A 19,121-nucleotide genomic window follows, 5' to 3' on the forward strand; every position below is an offset into this window, starting at 1 on the left:
TTTTTTTAAACATTAATTTTGTACAATCACTGAAATGTTATTTTTCTACACATGTCAGGCCAAAAATCTTTCGAAAGGGTTATTGTAAATTTTCTTCTCTGAAGCCAAATTAATTATCATTTTAAAACATACAGAAAGTTTCTCCCATTCTTTTTTAGTCGTCATTCCAGTTTGTGTTTACATCGTATATCCCAATTCACGTCCACAGTGGTTTCATGAGAGGTTCCAAGGAAACCTCAGTCAATAGTCTGAATTTCTGGGGAATAAAATTCAGAAGATAGTTGAAAGTGGTTAAAAACTCTCCCTCTCTCTCTCTCTGGATATGGATAAAACATAACCCCAGGTAGAGCAATGGACTCACCTGTCTCGATAGACCAGTATTTCAGCCATTACATGTTGCTACCTGCACCAAACCACTGATACCAAATTTTCATGGTAAAAGTTTTCTGACTGTGAGTATTTTGTCTGTGGCAAAACTGCTATCAGAACAATTTCACCAGCTGTGAATATGATGTTAAAAAGAGAGTGATGGTGTGGGTTTGGTGTGTTTCCTAACAGCAAGAAAATTCGGGAGTGGAAGAAAAATGGTGTCATACAAGATTATAAATAAAGACATGGATTGTACGTACACTCCATTGCTGCTACGTTCTTAACGGCCTCAATTATTCCCACCTGGTGAGGTTCGCCTAGGAAGGTTTTTTTTTTCAAAGACCTGGTGGGGTTGGCTGAGGAACATTTTGGCCCAAGATTTTCATGAACCGGTTGGACAGGCTTCCCGTTCGATTGGATACGAGTAGGAATCTGTAATTTGTTGAGGGTATCGACGATAACTGGTCTCGTCTTCGTGAAACGCATTGTCCGATCTTTAACCTACACCAGCCAGCAAATGCTAGCAGACAGAACACCCGGCTGAACGTCTTTCCGATGGACGAGGTTCACTTTGTGATGCAACGGCCTGCCTGCAAAACACAAACACAACAGCTCATAGTCAGGTTTGAAATTGGATCCAGAATAGACAGCACCGAGCTATGTGTACTACCTCGGCAACATCCTGTCGGCACCTATTCGGCCAAAATGGCATTTCATTATCGGCAATAGAATAAATATAGGCAAAGCAGCATGCTATAAATATACAGGAAAACAAACAATTGGTTTTGGATTTAATAAACACGAATCAGAAACAATAAGCAGTTTGAACCAATAAATTAGGACCCATAATTACAGTAATGTGTGCAACAATAAGCAGTTTGAAGCAACGAAGTCAACGCAGATATTGTAATTTGCAGCAGTGTAACTCTCGTGTGTACGATTAACCCAAACCTGTATTTACCCTTCCAGAAACACCTGTACCCTTAGCAAGTCTTGGCAATCGTCTCCCCCCAACCTCTTGCAGGGAATGCAGATCACCAAAAGCTTATTGACGGATTTGGACGAAACCTGGTTGACAGGTTGGCTGTATGACAAAGACGAAATGATTCAATTCTCGCCCTTCGCTCATTGGCTGGAGGAAACGCTCTATGCCCCTCCTTGGGGCGGAACCTCGATCTGAAGCAATGGAGGCTCCGCCCACACCCTCAGCCAAAAACACGTCGGCAATGGCGAACGGGTGAGTGTGGGTTGGCGTCGCTGTTGTTGTTGTAGATGTAATAAAAACCGAACGAAAAAATAACTCGTCGCGCACACACAAAATTCCCATTAGACATAGGGGATGGATTCTAACTATAAACACATACTTATCGAAATAACTGAACTACGGGGACTCTGGCTGTTTTTGTGCACAAGGTTTCCAAATCCGTAACAATATTACACTGAACGGATCAGGAGGTAACAGACAAAAACGGGACGCAAACACGCATACATGAGGTGAACAAGATGGAGATAGAAGGAAACTCCAAGGATGAAAAATTGGAAGGACGAGGAATTTGGGTGGTGGGTTAACGAGGGGAGAAAAAGATCATAGTTTTTGAATGGTGACGATCTGAGATGGAGGTGAACAGCTGTCTTGAAGACCCCGAGAAGCTGCTTCATATGACGCAGTAGTTCTGGGTCTTCGATCTCCTAAATCCTCAGTTGCAAGAAGTTGAGTGCGGTCTTCAAAGTCGTGTACTGAGTGTTCATTGGAGGGTTTTTCTTGTCTACTTCGTCGAGGCTCGTTTTTTGTCTACTTAGAGCATCTATCTATAATTCCAGCAATCTCTGTGTGTGTGTCTGTGTGTGTGACCGCTGTTTCTCGACAACCTCTGGTCCGATCTAATTGAAACTTGCCAGGTATATTGCTGAGGACCTGAGGATGTGCCTTTTCAAGGTTTGATATTAATCGGACAAGTGCTTCCCAAGTTATGGCCATTTATTTACCAATCCAATGACAAGACACGTTGTTGCGTGGGCATGGCCGATGGGGAAGGGAAGCTCAGCCGCGTTCCCCATTCCAGGTTACAACGTACGGGCTTCCGGAGAGTGATGACTTCATGTATTCTAATAATTTCTCTATAATTTCTAATAAAAATAATAATAATAATGAGAGCGAGAGATGAACCTTCAGAGTTTAGGCTTTATTCCATTTGATTGGAGCCGCTTCTGTGGGCACACCAGGAAATACAGGTTCAGCTAGGAGTACATAAGCAGAAACGTATACATGTGCAGTTAACCATTGCAGACTAAATCCGCGTAAGCACGGAGTTCGATATAATCTCCATTCTCACCAGTCAATGAGCACCTTCAGTTAACGAGCATCAAGTGGACAGCCGATGTCAATAGCAATGCCCCGGGGACAATCACTCGTGCCGCAGAGACCTCCCCTTATACGCGAGACGCACAACATGTGATCCCGCGTCATGTCCCTTGATTCACGTTAATTCACCACATTCTCCTCACCTTTAAAATGTAACTAGGGGCCCATCTTACACACCATGATTGCTTTAGCTCTATAGGAGTATACATTTCAAGCAACGCGGACTAATTGATCTACAGAAGCATACATGCCAAGCAGTGATTATTTTGAGTTGTAGGAGCATGGAAATGAGCATCGATATATGATATAATGGGCATATAGGAGCATGAGCAGCGAGAATGCCGATAATCCCCTTTACAGATTGAGTCGTCGAGGGGGCCTTATTCGTCGACCTCTCCGGGAGTAAACGGCAGTTTCACTTGAGGGAGACTCCCGATCCTCTTGGTGAGCCTCGACTTGTGCCGGGGATGACTCCTCGATCGCTCTCGGGGGGAACACGGCAGCCCCGTCGCCTGGCGGAGTTCCTGGGGGGGAAATGTCAGAAGGAGGAGAGCCAGGAGGTGGTGTACCGGCGGGAGGAGTACCGGCGGGAGCCAGATGGCGAACCGACACAGTGGTCTCCCTGCCATCGGGGAGCCTGACATGAGCATACTCTGGATTAGTGTCAATGAGTTCGACCCCCTCCACCAGCGGTTCATACTTGCTTTGTCGTACCGGGCGTTTCATGAACACTGTACCGGGGTGGGTCAGCCAGTTGGGCACCGTTTGACTGTCAACATAACGTCGTTGGTGAGTAAACATACGTTCGTGAGGAGTGGCATTTGTGGACGTGCAGAGCAAAGAGCGTATGGAATTCATTGCGTCAGGAAGAGCAACCTCCCATCGCTCAGGGCCCAGTCCTCTCGATTTCAGCGCCAGAGTTATGGCTTTCCAAATAACTCCATTATACCTTTCCACCTGCCCGTTCCCCTGTGGGTTGTAACCCGTCGTTCGACTAGTTGCTATGCCGTGCTCTAATAGGAATTGTTTTAGCCCGGCCGACATGAAACACGGCCCTCTGTCTGAATGTATGTACGAAGGTCTCCCAAACATAGCGAAGACGTCAGAGAGACATTTTACGACAGTGCCCGAGGTCATATCCGAGCACGGAAACGCGAAAGGGAACCTTGAATATTCATCAACAACGGTGAATATGTATCTGTTGTCTGTCTCGGTCGGTAGGGGCCCTTTGAAGTCGATGTTTAGTCTCTCGAAGGGGGAAGTAGCCTTGATCAGTCTGCCAGATGCCGCGCCAAAGAATCTGGGTTTTAGTTCAGCACAAACAGGGCATGAAGCATTCATTTGTTTAATATCTTCAACAGAATAGGGAAGATTTTGTCTGCGTACGAAATGTGCCATCCTGGTTACCCCTGGGTGGCACAGAGACACATGGAGGTCTTGCAAAGCCTGACTGATTGTTGCCGAACTGTAGACCCGGGAGAAGGTATCTGCAGCAGGGTTTTCCTTCCCGGGCCGGTAAACAATGTCGTACCTGTAGCAGGCTAGGTCTATCCGCCATCTCATAATTTTTTCATTCTTAATTTTCCCGTTATTTTTCCCATCAAACATGAATGCCACGGATCGTTGGTCCGTAACGAGCGTGAAGTGGTTTCCCAGTAAATAATGTCTCCATTTCCGCAGCGCTTCGACGATGGCGTACGCCTCCTTCTCTATTGCCGAGTGTCTCTGCTCGCTTCTAGAGAGAGTTCTCGAGAAGAAAGCGACCGGCCGCCCAGACTGATTAAGTGTTGCAGCTATGGCGTGATTTGAAGCGTCGGTTTCCACCACGAAGGGCACCGAGCTGTCGATCGATAAAACCACGGACTTACTGATATCATCCTTGAGGTTGTGGAAAGCTTTCACGACAGCGGCATCTGGTGGAAAGTTTTTGCAATGCACTAGGGGATATATTTTCTCGGAGTATTGCGAAATCCATCTTGCATAGTAAGCGAACATCCCGATCACCCGGCGCATTGTCTGCAAGTCCTGAGGTGGTGGAAGCTCACGGAGCGGGCGCAATCGCTCAGGATCAGGCTTAATTGTGCCGTTGGCTATCGTGTAGCCGAGAAGGTCAATTGACCTTGCCGAGAATACGCATTTCTCGTAGTTGAGAGTCAGATTATATTTTCCAGCAATGCTCAAGAATCTGTCCAGATTCCTATCATGTTCCCTCTGATCCCTACCGCACACTGTGACATTATCCACGTAAACAAAAGTGTCTTCGAGGTTTTCATCTGAGATGATGTCGTCCATAACCCGTTGGAAGCAAGCTACCCCATTCGTGACACCGAATGGTATCCTTCTGAATTGGTAGAGGCGCCGCCCTGCCTGGAATGCAGTGTACGGTTTGTCTTCCTCTCGGATGGGAATTTGATGATAGGCGCTTCGCAAGTCGATGGTACTGAATACCTTATAATTGGCCACGCGTTCGACCATCTCATCTATGCGCGGCAGGGGGTAGGCGTCGAGTTGGGTGAAGCGATTGACCGTTTGGGAATAATCGACAACCATCCGTCTCTTATGGTTCTGACTGCTGGTCACTAACACCTGTGCGCGCCATGGCGAATCGCTCGGTTCTATAATTCCCTCCTCCAGTAATCGCTTGGTTTCTGAAGTGATGAAATTCATGTCAGCAGTGGTATATCGCCGCGATTTGATCGCTATCGGTTTGCAGACCGGCGACAAGTTAGCGAACAGCTGGGGACGTCACCTCCGCGGTGGTCAGCGCATTTAAAATTAGACGAGGCTTGCTTCCTCCAAAGGGTATTTCGATGCTCGTGTGCTGCTTGAGGACATTATGACCCAGAATTACGTCTGCGCACAAATCACGAAGCACCAGCACCTTTACATCCCGATGCGTGTACCCTTTACGTCCAATTCAACATTGCAGTACCCTCATACGCGGGATTGTAGTGAGGTGGCGGCCATGCATACCGTATTGTCAGTCGGGTGGATTACCCATTTCCTGCCCTTCACTAGCGAGCTGTTGACGAAACTTTCAGAGCTACCGGTATCAATCAGTGCCTCAGCCATATGCCCGTTAATTCGCACGTTGATGATAGCCTTGGATAGATTCCCCGGGGAGGCTGCAGTCAATTTATTTTGCGAGTAGAGAGCCGCAGAAGTGGGTTTATTTCTCCTTAGAGTAGATTTACATACCCTGGCATAATGCCCTTTCTTGTCGCAATTCATGCATGTGGCATCTCTGGCTGGACATTTTTTGACGAGGATGCCTTTTGTACCCACAAAGAAGCATTTACCGACCGGAGCAGTTGCTGAGGAGTTTGACGAGGTCTGGGTATCCGGCTCCTCGGGTGTTTCTCCATCCCTCATGTCTGGCTGTGTCTGTGCCAGTGGGGTTCCTTGGGTTCCCATCGTAGCAGCGTTCATGAGCAGCATCGGTGTCCCAAATGACTCAGATTGCTGCTGAGCCGTATCCATCGCTCGAGCCTGATCGACTACCTTGTCAAGAGTGGGTTGCGCTTTCTCTAGTAAGCGTTGCCGTATGTGGGCTGATCTGAGTCCTTGGATGAATTCCTCCCGTGTCGCTTCCTTTCGGTGTTCCTCGGCGCTTACGGCCCGGAAGCTGCCGTCTTTTCCCAGCTGATTCAGAGCTTGCAGGAACTGATCGATTGTCTCCCCGGCTGCTTGCTTGCGTGTGTTGAGAAGATGTCGTATGTATACCTCGTTCTTGGGCTTCACATAGAGCGCCTGCAGCACGTCAATCGCTGCTTCGTAAGTGTCGCACCCCGAGAAGAGCCTGTACACGCCGGGCGAGACATGATTCACGAGAGCGGCAAATTTGTCAGCTCCCTCCGCGATGATGGTCAGATAGTGTGAGAAGGAGCAGAACCAATGTGACCATTTCATTTCTGCGTCAGTCGTGTTCGGGTCTGCGTCGAACCTCTCTGGTTTGTAGATCTTGTCCATCTTTGGTTGAGAGAGCCGAGAAAATCAAATGGAATAAATTAAAATGAGAGCGAGAGATGAACCTTCAGAGTTTAGGCTTTATTCCATTTGATTGGAGCCGCTTCTGTGGACACACCGGGGAATACAGGTTCAGCTAGGAGTACATAAGCAGTAACGTATACATGTGCAGTTAACCATTGCAGACTAAATCCGCGTAAGCACGGAGTTCGATATAATCTCCATTCTCACCAGTCAATGAGCACCTTCAGTTAACGAGCATCAAGTGGACAGCCGATGTCAATAGCAATGCCCCGGGGACAATCACCCCGTGCCGCAGAGACCTCCCCTTATACGCGAGACGCACAACATGTGATCCCGCGTCATGTCCCTTGATTCACGTTAATTCACCACACATGTATTCTAATAATTTCTCGATAAACACAATGGCCCAAGTTATGATCGTTTTCATATTAGACGGTGTATAAATTTCGGAAACATCAGAGTGCTGGTATGCTCCGAACCAGGAAGTAAATTTTTTCTCTCTCTTCTCTTCTCTTTTTGTTTTTCCTTGCCACGACATTGTGAAAAGGTAAAATATGTTGGCGTTAATTGAATAATTGGGTATTAAAAATAAATTGTGAATAATCGTAACTGCGAATAATATCGAACTTCCGGGTCACGCATGTACGGGCACGTGAGAGCGAAGAAACGGCCTGTGTGGTTTATTTATTATTATTATTATTATTATTTTTTTTTTTTACGGGCACGTACTAGTATCATATAACAAAGGTAGCAGGAGCCGAGGGGGCGAGAGAGGGTAGCACCATAACAGTGGGGACAAGGGACATCAGAAAATCTGTGGTTGTAGTAAAACATCTCTCACCTCCGTTGCATACTCTGGTGACAAGGAGCCAACAATGTATTTGAACCACATCAACTCGGTGGAAAGTAATGTTCTGGGTGTTGAATTGGGCTTCAACTTGCCACAGCTGCGGGTCATTAGGCCAAAATGGCGACAATTTTATCCAAACCACTGCCACCCATGAAGCTGGTTCAGTATCCGGGAAGGGCACAGGTGGCCGTTCATTCCCGGCGACAGGTTGCGCGTGTGCAACTCCTTGTCCATTCATATGGATCATGTCAGGGTCACCAGTTTAGTGTGGAAGGAAAGTCGTCGTCGTCGTCGTCGTCGTCGTCGTCGTCGTCGTCGTCGTCGTCGTCGTCGTCGTCGTCGTCGTCGTCGTCGTCGTCGTCGTCGTCGTCGTCGTCGTCGTCGTCCATTTATGCAGTTCCTATTTTAAAATCAATTGGTCTCAGTGCAGACCAAGACCAAGAATCAGATTTGGTTTCCCAAAGGACACAGTGCAGACAATGTATATTTAAGATTAATGTGTGGTGTTATGAAAACCTTGACCAAAATCGGTTTTTCATCTTTCGTCAACATAACGTCCGGCGTGTCACACCCTCTGTGAGGATTCTAGAGGGAGGGCTGAGGAAGGGTGGTGTGGGAGTGCAGAGAGAGGGGAAGGGGAGGGGTGGGAGGAGGCAAGGGGTGGGAGGAGGAAAGGGGAGGGGTGGGAGGAGGAAAGGGGAGGGGTGGGAGGAGGCAAGGGGTGGGAGGAGGAAGGGGAGGGGTGGGAGGAGGCAAGGGGAGGGGAGGGGTGGGAGGAGGCAAGGGGAGGGAGGGGTGGGAGGAGGCAGGGGGAGGGGAGGAGGCAAGGGGAGGGGTGGGAGGAGGCAGGGGAGGGAGGAGGTGGGAGGGAGGAGACAAGGGGAGGGGTGGGAGGAGGCAGGGGGAGGGGAGGAGGCAAGGGGAGGGGGGAGGAGGCAAGGGGAGGGGTGGGAGGAGGCGAGGGGAGAGAGGGGTGGGAGGCAAGGGGAGGGGTGGGAGGAGGCAGGGGAGGGGAGGAGGTGGGAGGAGGAGGAGGCAGGGGGAGGGGAGGAGGTGGGAGGGGAGGAGGCAAGGGGGTGGGAGGCGGCAGGGGGAAGGGGAGGGGTGGGAGGAGGCAGGGGGAAGGGGAGGGGTGGGAGGAGGCAGGGGGAAGGGGAGGGGGGAGGAGGGATCCCTTGCTCGTGATAAATAACATCCACCGGGCTACGTCCGAGACGTTCAGATTCGGAGTTAATTGCGTGTCGAGTATCGACTAAGCACTGGGATGAGGGGCAAATTTTTGGTGTCCTGTCTGTCTGTCTCCCCTACGTCACAGTCTCCTTTTCATTGTCTGTCTACCCTACGTCACAGCGTTACGTCGCATGTATGTTCGACTCACTCACATGCCACTCACTCTCTGATCTTAATTAATCCCACCACACTATTTTGTCAAAACCTTGTCTAAGATACGGATTCCTGTTTTCCCATCGATGTTCCATCATAATTACACAATGTCTCGAAACGCAATGCATGGACTTCCACTTGTTCTTTATTAAACCGCAACGCTAAAAGCTCTCAAAACCCCTGCCAGGAAACCCCGTTAAACCAAAACAAAAGCAGAGTCACATGTTACGAAACCAAAGGCAAAGTGATACCGCTGCACTGCACTACAGGATCTCTTGGACCGCCGCGACTGTGTCACACCCGCGGTTCTCAATATGTGTCCCAATTATTGGGTTCCAAACTTGTTTCCTTTGGGTGAATCTTCCACCTGAATTGAATCAACCCTGGAATTACCGCAGGAATTGAACGAACCATTTCAGCGTCTTTTGTTCTCCTTTTAAAAAGTTATTCTTCTGTATTTTATTATCCTAGTGCGGGCCCGTACGTGCAAAAAAAAACAAAAAAAAAAAAAAAACTTTCAAACCGCGTTCCACAAACAACAACCACACAGGCCGTTCCTTCGCTCTCGCGTGCCCGTACTGGCAAAAAAAAAGAGGAAGAAGAATTGTCACGTCAAATGTGACGTCATAGCACCGTGTCCTGTCATTGGTTTGGTAAATAAATGGCCATAACTTGGGAACCACTTGTCTGATTAATATCAAACCTTGAAAAGGCACATACTCAGGTCCCCAGCAATATAGCTGGCAAGTTTCAATTAGATCGGACCAGTGGTTGTCGAGAAACAGCGGTCTCATACACACATATACACACACACACACACACACACACACACACACACACACACACACACACACACACACACACACACACACACACACACACACACACACACACACACACACACACACACACACACACACTGCTGGAATTACAGACAGGTATTAGGCGTAATATTAAAAAAAAATCTATGTACACTTGTGTGACCAACACATGCTTTTTAATTTGAAACCAAAACGCTTCTGAATGGTTAAAAACAATCGAACATTCTTGAAAGCAACTGCGGGTGTATCCTCTTACTTTGAGAGAACGATGCTGGTTCCTTCCATTTTCCATTGAGGACACAGTGAAGTCCAACACGAGCACGGGAGATTATGTTTGAAATTTCGATGGTTGTTTCATCTGAGAAAAGGGATTACCTTTCATAACAGGTACAAGTGGAGACGGGTGGGCGCTTTGTTGGGGTCTAACTTCGGCGACCTTGTGGGTCTCTGGTGCGGCCTAGCACGTTGACTTGTGGGTGGATGCGTGGGCGGGTGGTGGTACGGACGTGGTGTGGTAAAAAGGAACTGTGATCGAACATTAACAAACTTTCATTACCCCTGTGAGGAAGTGTCGCCACCGGAAAGCTCTTCCCGCGGTGTGACGGACTTGTGGCGCCTTGACTTTTGTGAAGGTAAGAAATAAAAGGCGATCTTGATGAAATCCCCATTTGTTGTCTTGGTCTTGATCGCCCTTTCTTTCCTTTTGACATTTTTGTTGTTCAATTTAACCCTCCTTTGTTTCCTTCCGTACGTAATAAATGGATGGTTCCTCAGAGCAATACCACCAACTTCGTGGTGGATGGATTTAAAGGAAACGAGGCAAACCCGCGCTCCGTGAGAAGTTTCTAAACTGAGGATTCGTTAGGACGTCAATATATCTGGTGTTCACAATGTGATTTATCGAATTTCTTTAAATACAATGTTTCTTGTAACATTTTTTTGTGTCAAATTCACCTTCTGAGGTAGTCAGCACGTGCAGAAGAGGGTTTTACATTGCAGACGCTGTTTTCTCGGAGTAGCATTACGCCTCTCAGCGGTGACGTCGTACGTAATGACGTCATAACGCCTCAGTGGTGACGTCGTACGTAATGACGTCATAACCCCTCAGCGGTGACGTACGTAATGACGTCATAACGCCTCAGCGGTGACGTCATACGTAGCAATGCAAACTAATGTAAAAATGAGAAAATCGCCAAAAATTCCCAAACCTGTCTGTCTGTCGTGATCTCACATAGCCCATGCTGTTCATTAGACCACAGAGCACCCACATGTTGAAAGTGGCGACAATCCGTCTGGCAGTTTTGAAGGAGATACGTCCACAAAATATGGCTTAGCGTATTAATATAATAATGTCTAAATTTTGTTTGCTATCAAACTGGCTTAAGGGGGAAGGTCTTTGGGCGGTCGTTTTGTTAGGTGGTGGGTTAAGTAGACATTGCTCATGACGGTGATGGAGAATGGAAAGATAAATGTGGTGCAAGAGCTTGATTTTGTGATTAAAATGAAGATCCATGACTTGTATTGATTCCTGCCATACTTGATACCACTTGGGAATGATCCATTAACGTGTGGTGTTTTATTCTGCCAAAGTCAAGCTTTCTGCTCAACATTCCTTTCCTTCATTTCTCTTTCTCTTTCTCATTGCAATACGCCTTTCATGTTGTCCATGCACCAAGAGGGATTTGAAGCAACAATGTCGTCTTGTTTCTCTAGATGGTGCTGATTCGGTCGCTGAAGAGGTTGTCCTTGCAGAGCGGTTTGTGGCGATGTCTCTGGGCTACTCGCGGTACCGCATGGAATGGCGGCTTGGAGACTGCGAGGATAAGCCTTCCGTTGGCTTGTCGACCCATTTCGATGACGGCAACGCGGCGTGTCATCTTTAACATCCAAGATGGAAATGACTTTGAGGAGCGTGTAGTTAACAGCAAGAAGCCTGTCGTGGTCGATTTCCATGCGACGTGAGTGGAGGACTTGCCTTGACTAATCCTGGATTTTTACCCTGCTCGCGTGAAGTCGAGAGCGGGGTTAAGGAATTGTTTCACTTCTGTCTGTCTGTCCGTGTGTCTACAAACGTCAGTTTATGATCGAGGAACAAGTTGTTTAAATTGCATGTTATATTTTGAGCATGAATTGGAAAATGAACTTGTGGTTCAGCAATACTTTGGCTCTGATTTTGTCGTGATCATGCATGTGCAGAAAGGTGTGAGATGATTTTATTTATTTAAAGTCTGCTTGTCTGACAAACAAACCAAAAATATTACAGCGTTTAACATCATCTCGACCAATCAAATTTGCTGCTCGCAGACCCCGCTCATGTCTTTTTTTTTTTTTTTTCTCCACACTGTGCAGGCTGATGTGTTCTATGAACTCTACTTTTCTTTCTTAATCTAGCTGAATCCTGTTTTTACTTTTTTACCTCCACCACCAAAGGTGAAGGAGGTTATGTTTTCACCCCTTTCTGTCTGTTTGTATACAGGATATCTCAGAAGGTTTTATGTACGGATTCGGCTGAAATTTTGTGGACAGGTTGGGTGTGTGGCAAGGACGAACTGATTAGATTTTGGTGAAAATACGAATCCAGATCCAGATACGATAATTATTTTATTTTTTAAAGTGATTCTTCACCACTGATGGGGCCAAAAACTATATATAGTACGATATCTCAAAAATGTATTGGGCCCGATATGTTCTTGTGAATCGGGCATTGCGTAATGGAGGTATGCGCTCTAGCAAATGCCCTTCTCGTTTGTTTTTGTTTTGTTGTCAATCTGTGAGATATCCAATAATTGTGCTTTGCCTTGTGCAGATGGTGTGGACCCTGTAAAGTTTTGGGCCCGAGGCTTGAGAAGATGATCGCTAAGCAGGATGGGAAAGTGGTCATGGCAAAAGTGGATATTGATGATCACACTGACCTGGCCTTGGAATATGGGGTGAGCTGAGTTTTTCCTGTTGAATCTCAAACATTGAGAAATACTACGTCTGATTATTTTTTTTTTTTAATTTGTAACTCCACATGTCTGGGGATGTTTATTCAAAATGCACAATTAATCAGTAAATTTTACTATGAGGCAGATTTACTACCCTGTAGTTCTACATTTGACTAATATTTTCAGTTTCTCACTACTGCCAATACTCGTACTTCTTTTGTGTGCAGCACAAGGCTGCAGCGTAGCATTATTGGTTGAGTGTGTGGCTGTGTCACTGAGGCAATGCCCTCTGCTGGTTAGGGCAGAAATTTGGAATTTGTTCAGGGTTCTGGCAATAGCTCACCTACTCTTTAGCCTACTCTGGAACCTTTAACGTCCACCAAGTAATGCTGGCAGATCGGAGGCCCAGTTTAACATCCATCCAAGGGACGGCACACACATTGATGCCTCACTCTGCTTGTGAAACACCAGGATGACAGTTTGTAACTGGGCCAAGATTCAAACCCAGGCTAGACCGCTTGGAGGTGAAGTCTGCATACACCAGCACGACGACTTCTACGAATAGTACTACTAATTTAATGGTCCCAATTAATCCTACCCTTTTAAGGGGGAAGTTTGACCCAAGTCTTTTACAAAGTGGCCAGTTACACTTCATCAGTTCCAGTGCAGTCTGATGTTCCACTTCAGATTATTTAGTCAGGAATTTGTAACATGCTCAGTATGCTAGTAATAGCTCGCTTACACCTCACAATGGACCCCGTGGGATCTTTAACATCCACCAACTAATGCCGACAGATGAGACACCCAATTTAACGTCCATCCAAGGGACAGCGCATTTAGTGATGCAACTACTTGCCTGATAAACACCAATTTGATAGTCGGCATATGGTGCACATGTCCACCATCACTGGGTGTTCAGTTATTTTATTTTATTTTTTTCTTCATATTCATTTAAATTTATCTTTTGATAATCACGTTTTAAATTTGCCAGAAGGTATTACAATTTTTGTCATAGTTTCTGGCATTAAAACTATGATTCAGTTCTTCTTTCTTTGAAATCAATTAGTGCAACATGTGGAAGACACTTCCTGTACTGGCAAATGCACTAAACTAACATTTGCTTCAAAATGTCTCCCTCCTCTAAAACTTGGTGGTGCCTTGTTCAGTCTCTCTCTGATGTATGCTCCCCTTCCCTCCACTCGTGAGAAGGCCGAATGCCTCGATTCTGTGTTTACTTCCAAATATTGTACCCAACTTCTCACTATCGGTACCCTCCTTGTCGTACTCAACTGCTCCTGGACTCTGTCTTTTGCACCTGAGAAGGTGGAAAAGGTTCTTTCAACCTTCGACTCTGACTTTGCTACTGGACCGAACGGCATCAGTTCACATGTCCTAAAAACCTGCTCTGCCGCTCTTGCACATCCTCTCTCTGCCATTTTCACTCCATCATTTGCGCTAGGTTATCTTCTATCTGCTTGGAAGTCTGCCAATGTCACTGCACGATGTACAAAAATGGATCCTCTCAGCTTTCTTACAGTCATCAGCAATGTCATGGAATCCATCATCACCGTTGATATGAAATGCTTCCTTTTCTCCACCAATATCATCTCAGATCATCAATTTTGCTTCAGATCAGATCACTCCACCTTGGACATGCTGCTTCTTCTCACCCAACAATGGATGGAGGCCTTCAATGTCAGACGTGAGTTCAGTGCTGTCTCTCTGGACATATCTTGATCTTTTGATACAGTCTGGCATCCTACCTTGTTCTCCAAACTGTCTGCTTATGGCATCCAAGGCCAACTCCAGACATGGCTTACTGACTTCCTCTACTCTCCTCGCCAACATGTTGCACTCTATGGAATACTTTCATCTCTTCTCCCTCTCAAGACTGGAGTGCCCCAAGGCATTGTTCTGGGCCCAGTCTTATTCCTGATCTTCATCAATGAACTCTGACTGGAAAATCCTCTTTATAGATTTGCTGATTATTCCACTCTATGCCGTGACATCCCTCATCCTTTTGACAAGCAGGCTGGAGCCTCTTTCCTCTCTTCGGACCTTGAGAAAAAACACACAAGCTGATCAAACACTTGGAATATATCTTTCAATCCTGACAAATCCCACACTCTCGTTATCTCTGTCCGAAAGGGCTGCATTGCAACCCTCCCCTCCCCCCTCCCCCCTCCCCCCATCTATTTTCTTAACAATCCTCTTGAGGAAGTTCAGCCATTCAAGCTCGTGCATTTCTCTATGATCCATGATATTTCTTGGGCAAACCACATTTCAAAGGAGGCCTCCAAAGCCAGCTGCCACACTTGGAATATGTCTTTCAATCCTGACAAATCCCACACTCTCGTTATCTCTGTCCGAAAGGGCTGCATTGCAACCCTCCCCTCCCCCCTCCCCCCTCCCCCCCCATCTACTTTCTTAACAATCCTCTTGAGGAAGTTCAGCCATTCAAGCTCGTGCATCTTGCTATGATCCATGATATTTCTTGGGCAAACCACATTTCAAAGGAGGCCTCCAAAGCCAACTGCCGACTGGGCATCCTGTATCATACAAAGTCCTTTTTTGGCACTTCTGAACTCCTATCCACCTACAAGGCCTTCATCCGCAGCTTTGTGGAGTACTGCTCTCCCATCTGGGGTGTCCTCCCTGCTTCACATCTTGCTCATCTTGCTACTGTGAAAACCAGGGCCTTCAAGATCATTGGAATGTCCCATGTTGATGCTGATTCTATGTGCTTATCACCTTGCCATCACAGATCGGTCTGTCATCTACCACCTCCTTTCTGGTCTTTCACCCTCTGCTCTTTCTGTGCTTTGTCCCTCCCCCCACCCCTGAGGTTTCTGTTGGGCTCATGATCCACCATCAACTTTCTGGTAAAACTACCTAAATCCAGGATCTCTGCTCACCTCCACGCATTTGTTCCTTTTTTTTTTTCTCTGCTTGTGGAATCAACTTCCACATCCTCTTCAAAGTTCAATTTCATTCTTCCCTCCAGATCTTCAAGACAGCTGTTCACCACCACCTCAGATCATCCCCAATCCAAAACCATTATTATCTTGCCAAAACGAAGTTTTTGCAAGATATGTTAGTCAGCTTGTATGTTTTTTTTTTGTTGTTTGTCTGTAATCACGTATAAAAAATTCTGCAGAGCACAGTTATCATTGGAAATTTTTGTAACTTCGCATATCAGAGGCCTATAGAGGTCTCTTTCAACGCATAAAATTTTGAAGGTCAAAGGTCAAGGTCACTTTGTCGCAAATCAGGGAGTCGACGAAACCCTTATTTTTTTGAGTAATTTTGATCGGATCGTCTTCAAGCTTCATGGGAATATAGTTCATGGTCTGGTGCTCAGCTGATTAATTTTTGGTGGCGATTGGCCTTGACCTTCATGGTTAGTGCTTCAGGTCAAACATATTTGACCCCAAGGTCAAATTTTCAAGTTTTAGGAACCATATCGTGTAGTACCTCAAATTGAACACCTCGATGAGTGCTTTCTAGATATGTCAAGCTTGAGACATTATGACGTCATTTGGTGACGTTATGAGGAAAAAGCACATTTTTCATGGATACTCTGTAGAACGATTCTCATTGGAATCTCTCCTAGGCAGATATTCCTCAAGGAGTCGCTCCTGCTGGATAGCAGCTCTGTTCACCTCAGTGTGACCTTAAAGAAGTTACATGTGGTCACCTTTTGGCAAGATTGGTTTATCTTTGTTTTTTACCATCACTAACACCACCCAAATCTCTCTGAATCTTCCAGTTTTTCCTCCTTGGAGTTTCCTTTTCCATACATGCGGGTTTTGCATCCTGGTTTTGTCTTCCGGCCTGATCCGTTCAGTGTGCTTGCTCTACCACGAGCCTCAAAAAAAAAAAATGGAAAGGTTCATCTTTGTCCCCCAAACAAGGATGTTGAGTGAGTCGTCAGATGTACGAATCAAACTTGAGAGCTCTCGTTTTTGGAATCTGCCCTTTTCACTTTTTTCACTTTGGTATTTTGCTTTGAAAACATCACATTAAAAAAAATATATATATATATATGTATATATATATTACATGAACTGCATGCACTCTTGCTTTTTGACAGGTCTTGGCAGTACCCACAATACTTGGCATGCAGGCCGGCGACGTTGTCGACAAGATTGTGGGTGTCTGTGATGAAGACCAGCTGGATGCGTTTCTTACTAAACTCATTGGACCCAATGTCTGAACACTAGTTAGAAGGTCTTGTTTGTTTTATCTGAAAAGCATGTGCTCACAGTTGATTTCATTGCTGAATTACCTTTATCACAGGTACCTCTCATTGTGTTCCCTTGTATACATCTTTTTTTGGTATGGGCTAACCTTTCCTTTCTTTTTCCATTTCTTCTCTACTTTGTGATGCCCACCCCTCTCCCACTTTTCTTCCATAGTTTCTGTAACGGCCTTCTTGTCATTTACACTCCTCACCAACTTTGATTCAGGAAACCTGGTGGTGTCTATATTATGATTTAAGGAAGTTTGGCAGTGTTTCCACTAAAAGTTCCATTTGGTCTTTGATGAAAATCCTTTTGGCCGTAACATGGAAAAAGCTCATTTCTGATACCATTTGGAGCTCTTTTGTTGGTTTGTTTCAGTGAGGGAGGGGGAGAGGGGGTAGGGACTTGTCCCAAGAACTGATGCCTTGATTTGTAATGCACTGTAACATTTTAGTCTGTACATATAAGTTATAAAATCCAACATAATGAATATAATCTGGTATTGTGTATCCCAAAGGATGGGTTGAGGTGACTGCATTACATGATGGCAGAGATTATGTTGTCTCGAACAAAACTCTCAGTTGGACACGCAACAGGGTCTTTTGAACTCAAGTTGGCCATTTTATGCCACCAGACTCTTCACACAAAGGAAACTTCATCCTCCTTTGTTCAAAATGCGATCGTTGCTTGCAGGATATGTACGGAGGAATCTGTAGGGCATTCAAGTTTGGGAGGGTTTGGTGGTGAATACGCTTCTCCAAGGTTATCCTGCCACCAATGAAAATAATATGAGGGTTTGATCAGTCGGTCTGTGGCCTAACATTGAAGTGAGAAAGAAAATGGGGGTTATTATTAAAATTAGTTTCCTTAATATTCTTCTTCTTCTTCTTCTTTTGTATGTGGCATCATTGGCTGGGGATGTGGCTATGCCACTGATGCAGTGCCTTCTGTAGGTTAGGGCAGGATTTGGAATTTGCTCATGGTGCCGTCTTCGCGAAAGATGTTGTTGGGATCCTGAACATCTATCAATTAATGTCACCAGATGGGACGTCCAGTTTAACGTTTATCCGAGAGAGGACGGCACACATGTTGATGAAACCCACTGCCTGTGAAACACCGGGATTACAGTTTATAGCTCGGCTGAGATTCAAACACAAGCAAGACGGCTGAGAGGTGAGTGTGCATACTTATAGGCCATCCTGCCAACCAGTTCCCTCAATAAATGCAATGTAGAAAAGTTGTCCATTTGGTCAGGCCACAGATTTGCTGCTAACACTTGAGAAGTTGATGGTGTATTGTTCAAGCAATGTTCCACGTGTTGAAATAAATTCTTATTTATACAGTATTTTGTGGGACCTCAATCATTCATCGAATCGTCCTACTTCACAAAAAGTAACATTTGTTGTCAACGTTGCAGCAATAACTTATTGCATTATGGCTGATGAGTTTGGATGTCTCGGGCAGCCTTGGCATGCAGTTTTATCCTGTTTTGAAAAACATTTCAACATGATTTCAGGTTCGAGCTGGAGCTGCAATGCTACAGAGACAATATTGAACTTTAGTTTGGATAAATACAGCTGCTGAACTTTGGTGAAGCGACATAACTTCCTGCGGCACTCTCGGTACCAGCCAAACCATCTTTGACATCCCTTTTCTCTCACACCAGGCCAATTGAGGAGGAATTTCTGTCTCGGTGGAAACCTATGGTTGTTTGGCTTTGCTCTATCCTTTAAATGCTGAGCATGAAGGATGGAAGTAGCACGTACCATTTTTCAAGTCTTTGGTAAGAATCGAACCACCGACCTCCCAAATTCGGAGCGGACACTCTTACCATTATACGACCAAGTCTGGATTCAGTTGTCTTGATTATAAATGCAAAGTCAACTTACAAATTCCAGCTGGTTGTTGTAGATTTTTGTGTGTTGATAAATTTAACTTCAGCTTGCGTGTGGAATGAAGCATATGATTCTCAGATATAGGGTATATGGCAGGATGGTACATAGGTCATGCAAATGTCAGGTCTGGCCAGCTGGTTGGTTTAAAAAAACAAAACACTGGGGCTAAAAATATTGCTTTGCTGATCGCACAACAAGGTGGGAATTAGTTGGGGCCATTAAAGTCGTAGTAGTAGTAGTTGTAGATTATTTAGGATCTGTATTCCACAAATCAAATCAC

The 19,121-nt window shown here is 45.7% G+C and overlaps 2 protein-coding genes across 5 annotated transcripts in view; one reads left to right on the forward strand and one right to left on the reverse strand.

Moving 5' to 3' along the window:
- LOC147011766 (uncharacterized) overlaps positions 1-19,121 on the reverse strand; it is a 369,804-nt gene that overhangs the window by 315,635 nt on the left and 35,048 nt on the right. The window lies entirely within an intron of this gene.
- TXN2 (thioredoxin 2) lies at positions 537-18,289 on the forward strand. Of its 4 annotated transcripts, XM_085858566.1 has the most exons (5): positions 537-675; positions 1,394-1,606; positions 11,489-11,733; positions 12,582-12,705; positions 16,796-18,289. In XM_085858566.1, exons 3-5 carry the CDS (start codon positions 11,489-11,491, stop codon positions 16,916-16,918), a joined length of 492 nt encoding a protein of 163 aa, XP_085714692.1. In that variant the 5' UTR covers positions 537-675; positions 1,394-1,606; the 3' UTR covers positions 16,919-18,289. The 4 variants fall into 4 exon arrangements, with proteins under 4 accessions (XP_085714692.1, XP_085714693.1, XP_085714694.1 ...); XM_085858567.1 differs by lacking the exon at positions 1,394-1,606; XM_085858568.1 differs by lacking the exons at positions 537-675; positions 1,394-1,606 and adding an exon at positions 10,014-10,162.

This window comes from Eptatretus burgeri, chromosome 15 (assembly GCF_056783735.1).
Source record: "Eptatretus burgeri isolate ZD-2024b chromosome 15, Ebu_testis_v1, whole genome shotgun sequence".
In the NCBI taxonomy this organism is placed as follows: domain Eukaryota; kingdom Metazoa; phylum Chordata; class Myxini; order Myxiniformes; family Myxinidae; genus Eptatretus; species Eptatretus burgeri.

Coding starts and splice junctions, on each gene's coding strand:
- TXN2 (XM_085858566.1), top strand. CDS start 11,489: ATGGTGCTGATTCGGTCGCTGAAGAGGTTGTCCTTGCAGAGCGGTTTG. Junction 11,734..12,581: donor GTGGTCGATTTCCATGCGAC/GTGAGTGGAGGA, acceptor TGCCTTGTGCAG/ATGGTGTGGACCCTGTAAAG. Junction 12,706..16,795: donor ACCTGGCCTTGGAATATGGG/GTGAGCTGAGTT, acceptor GCTTTTTGACAG/GTCTTGGCAGTACCCACAAT.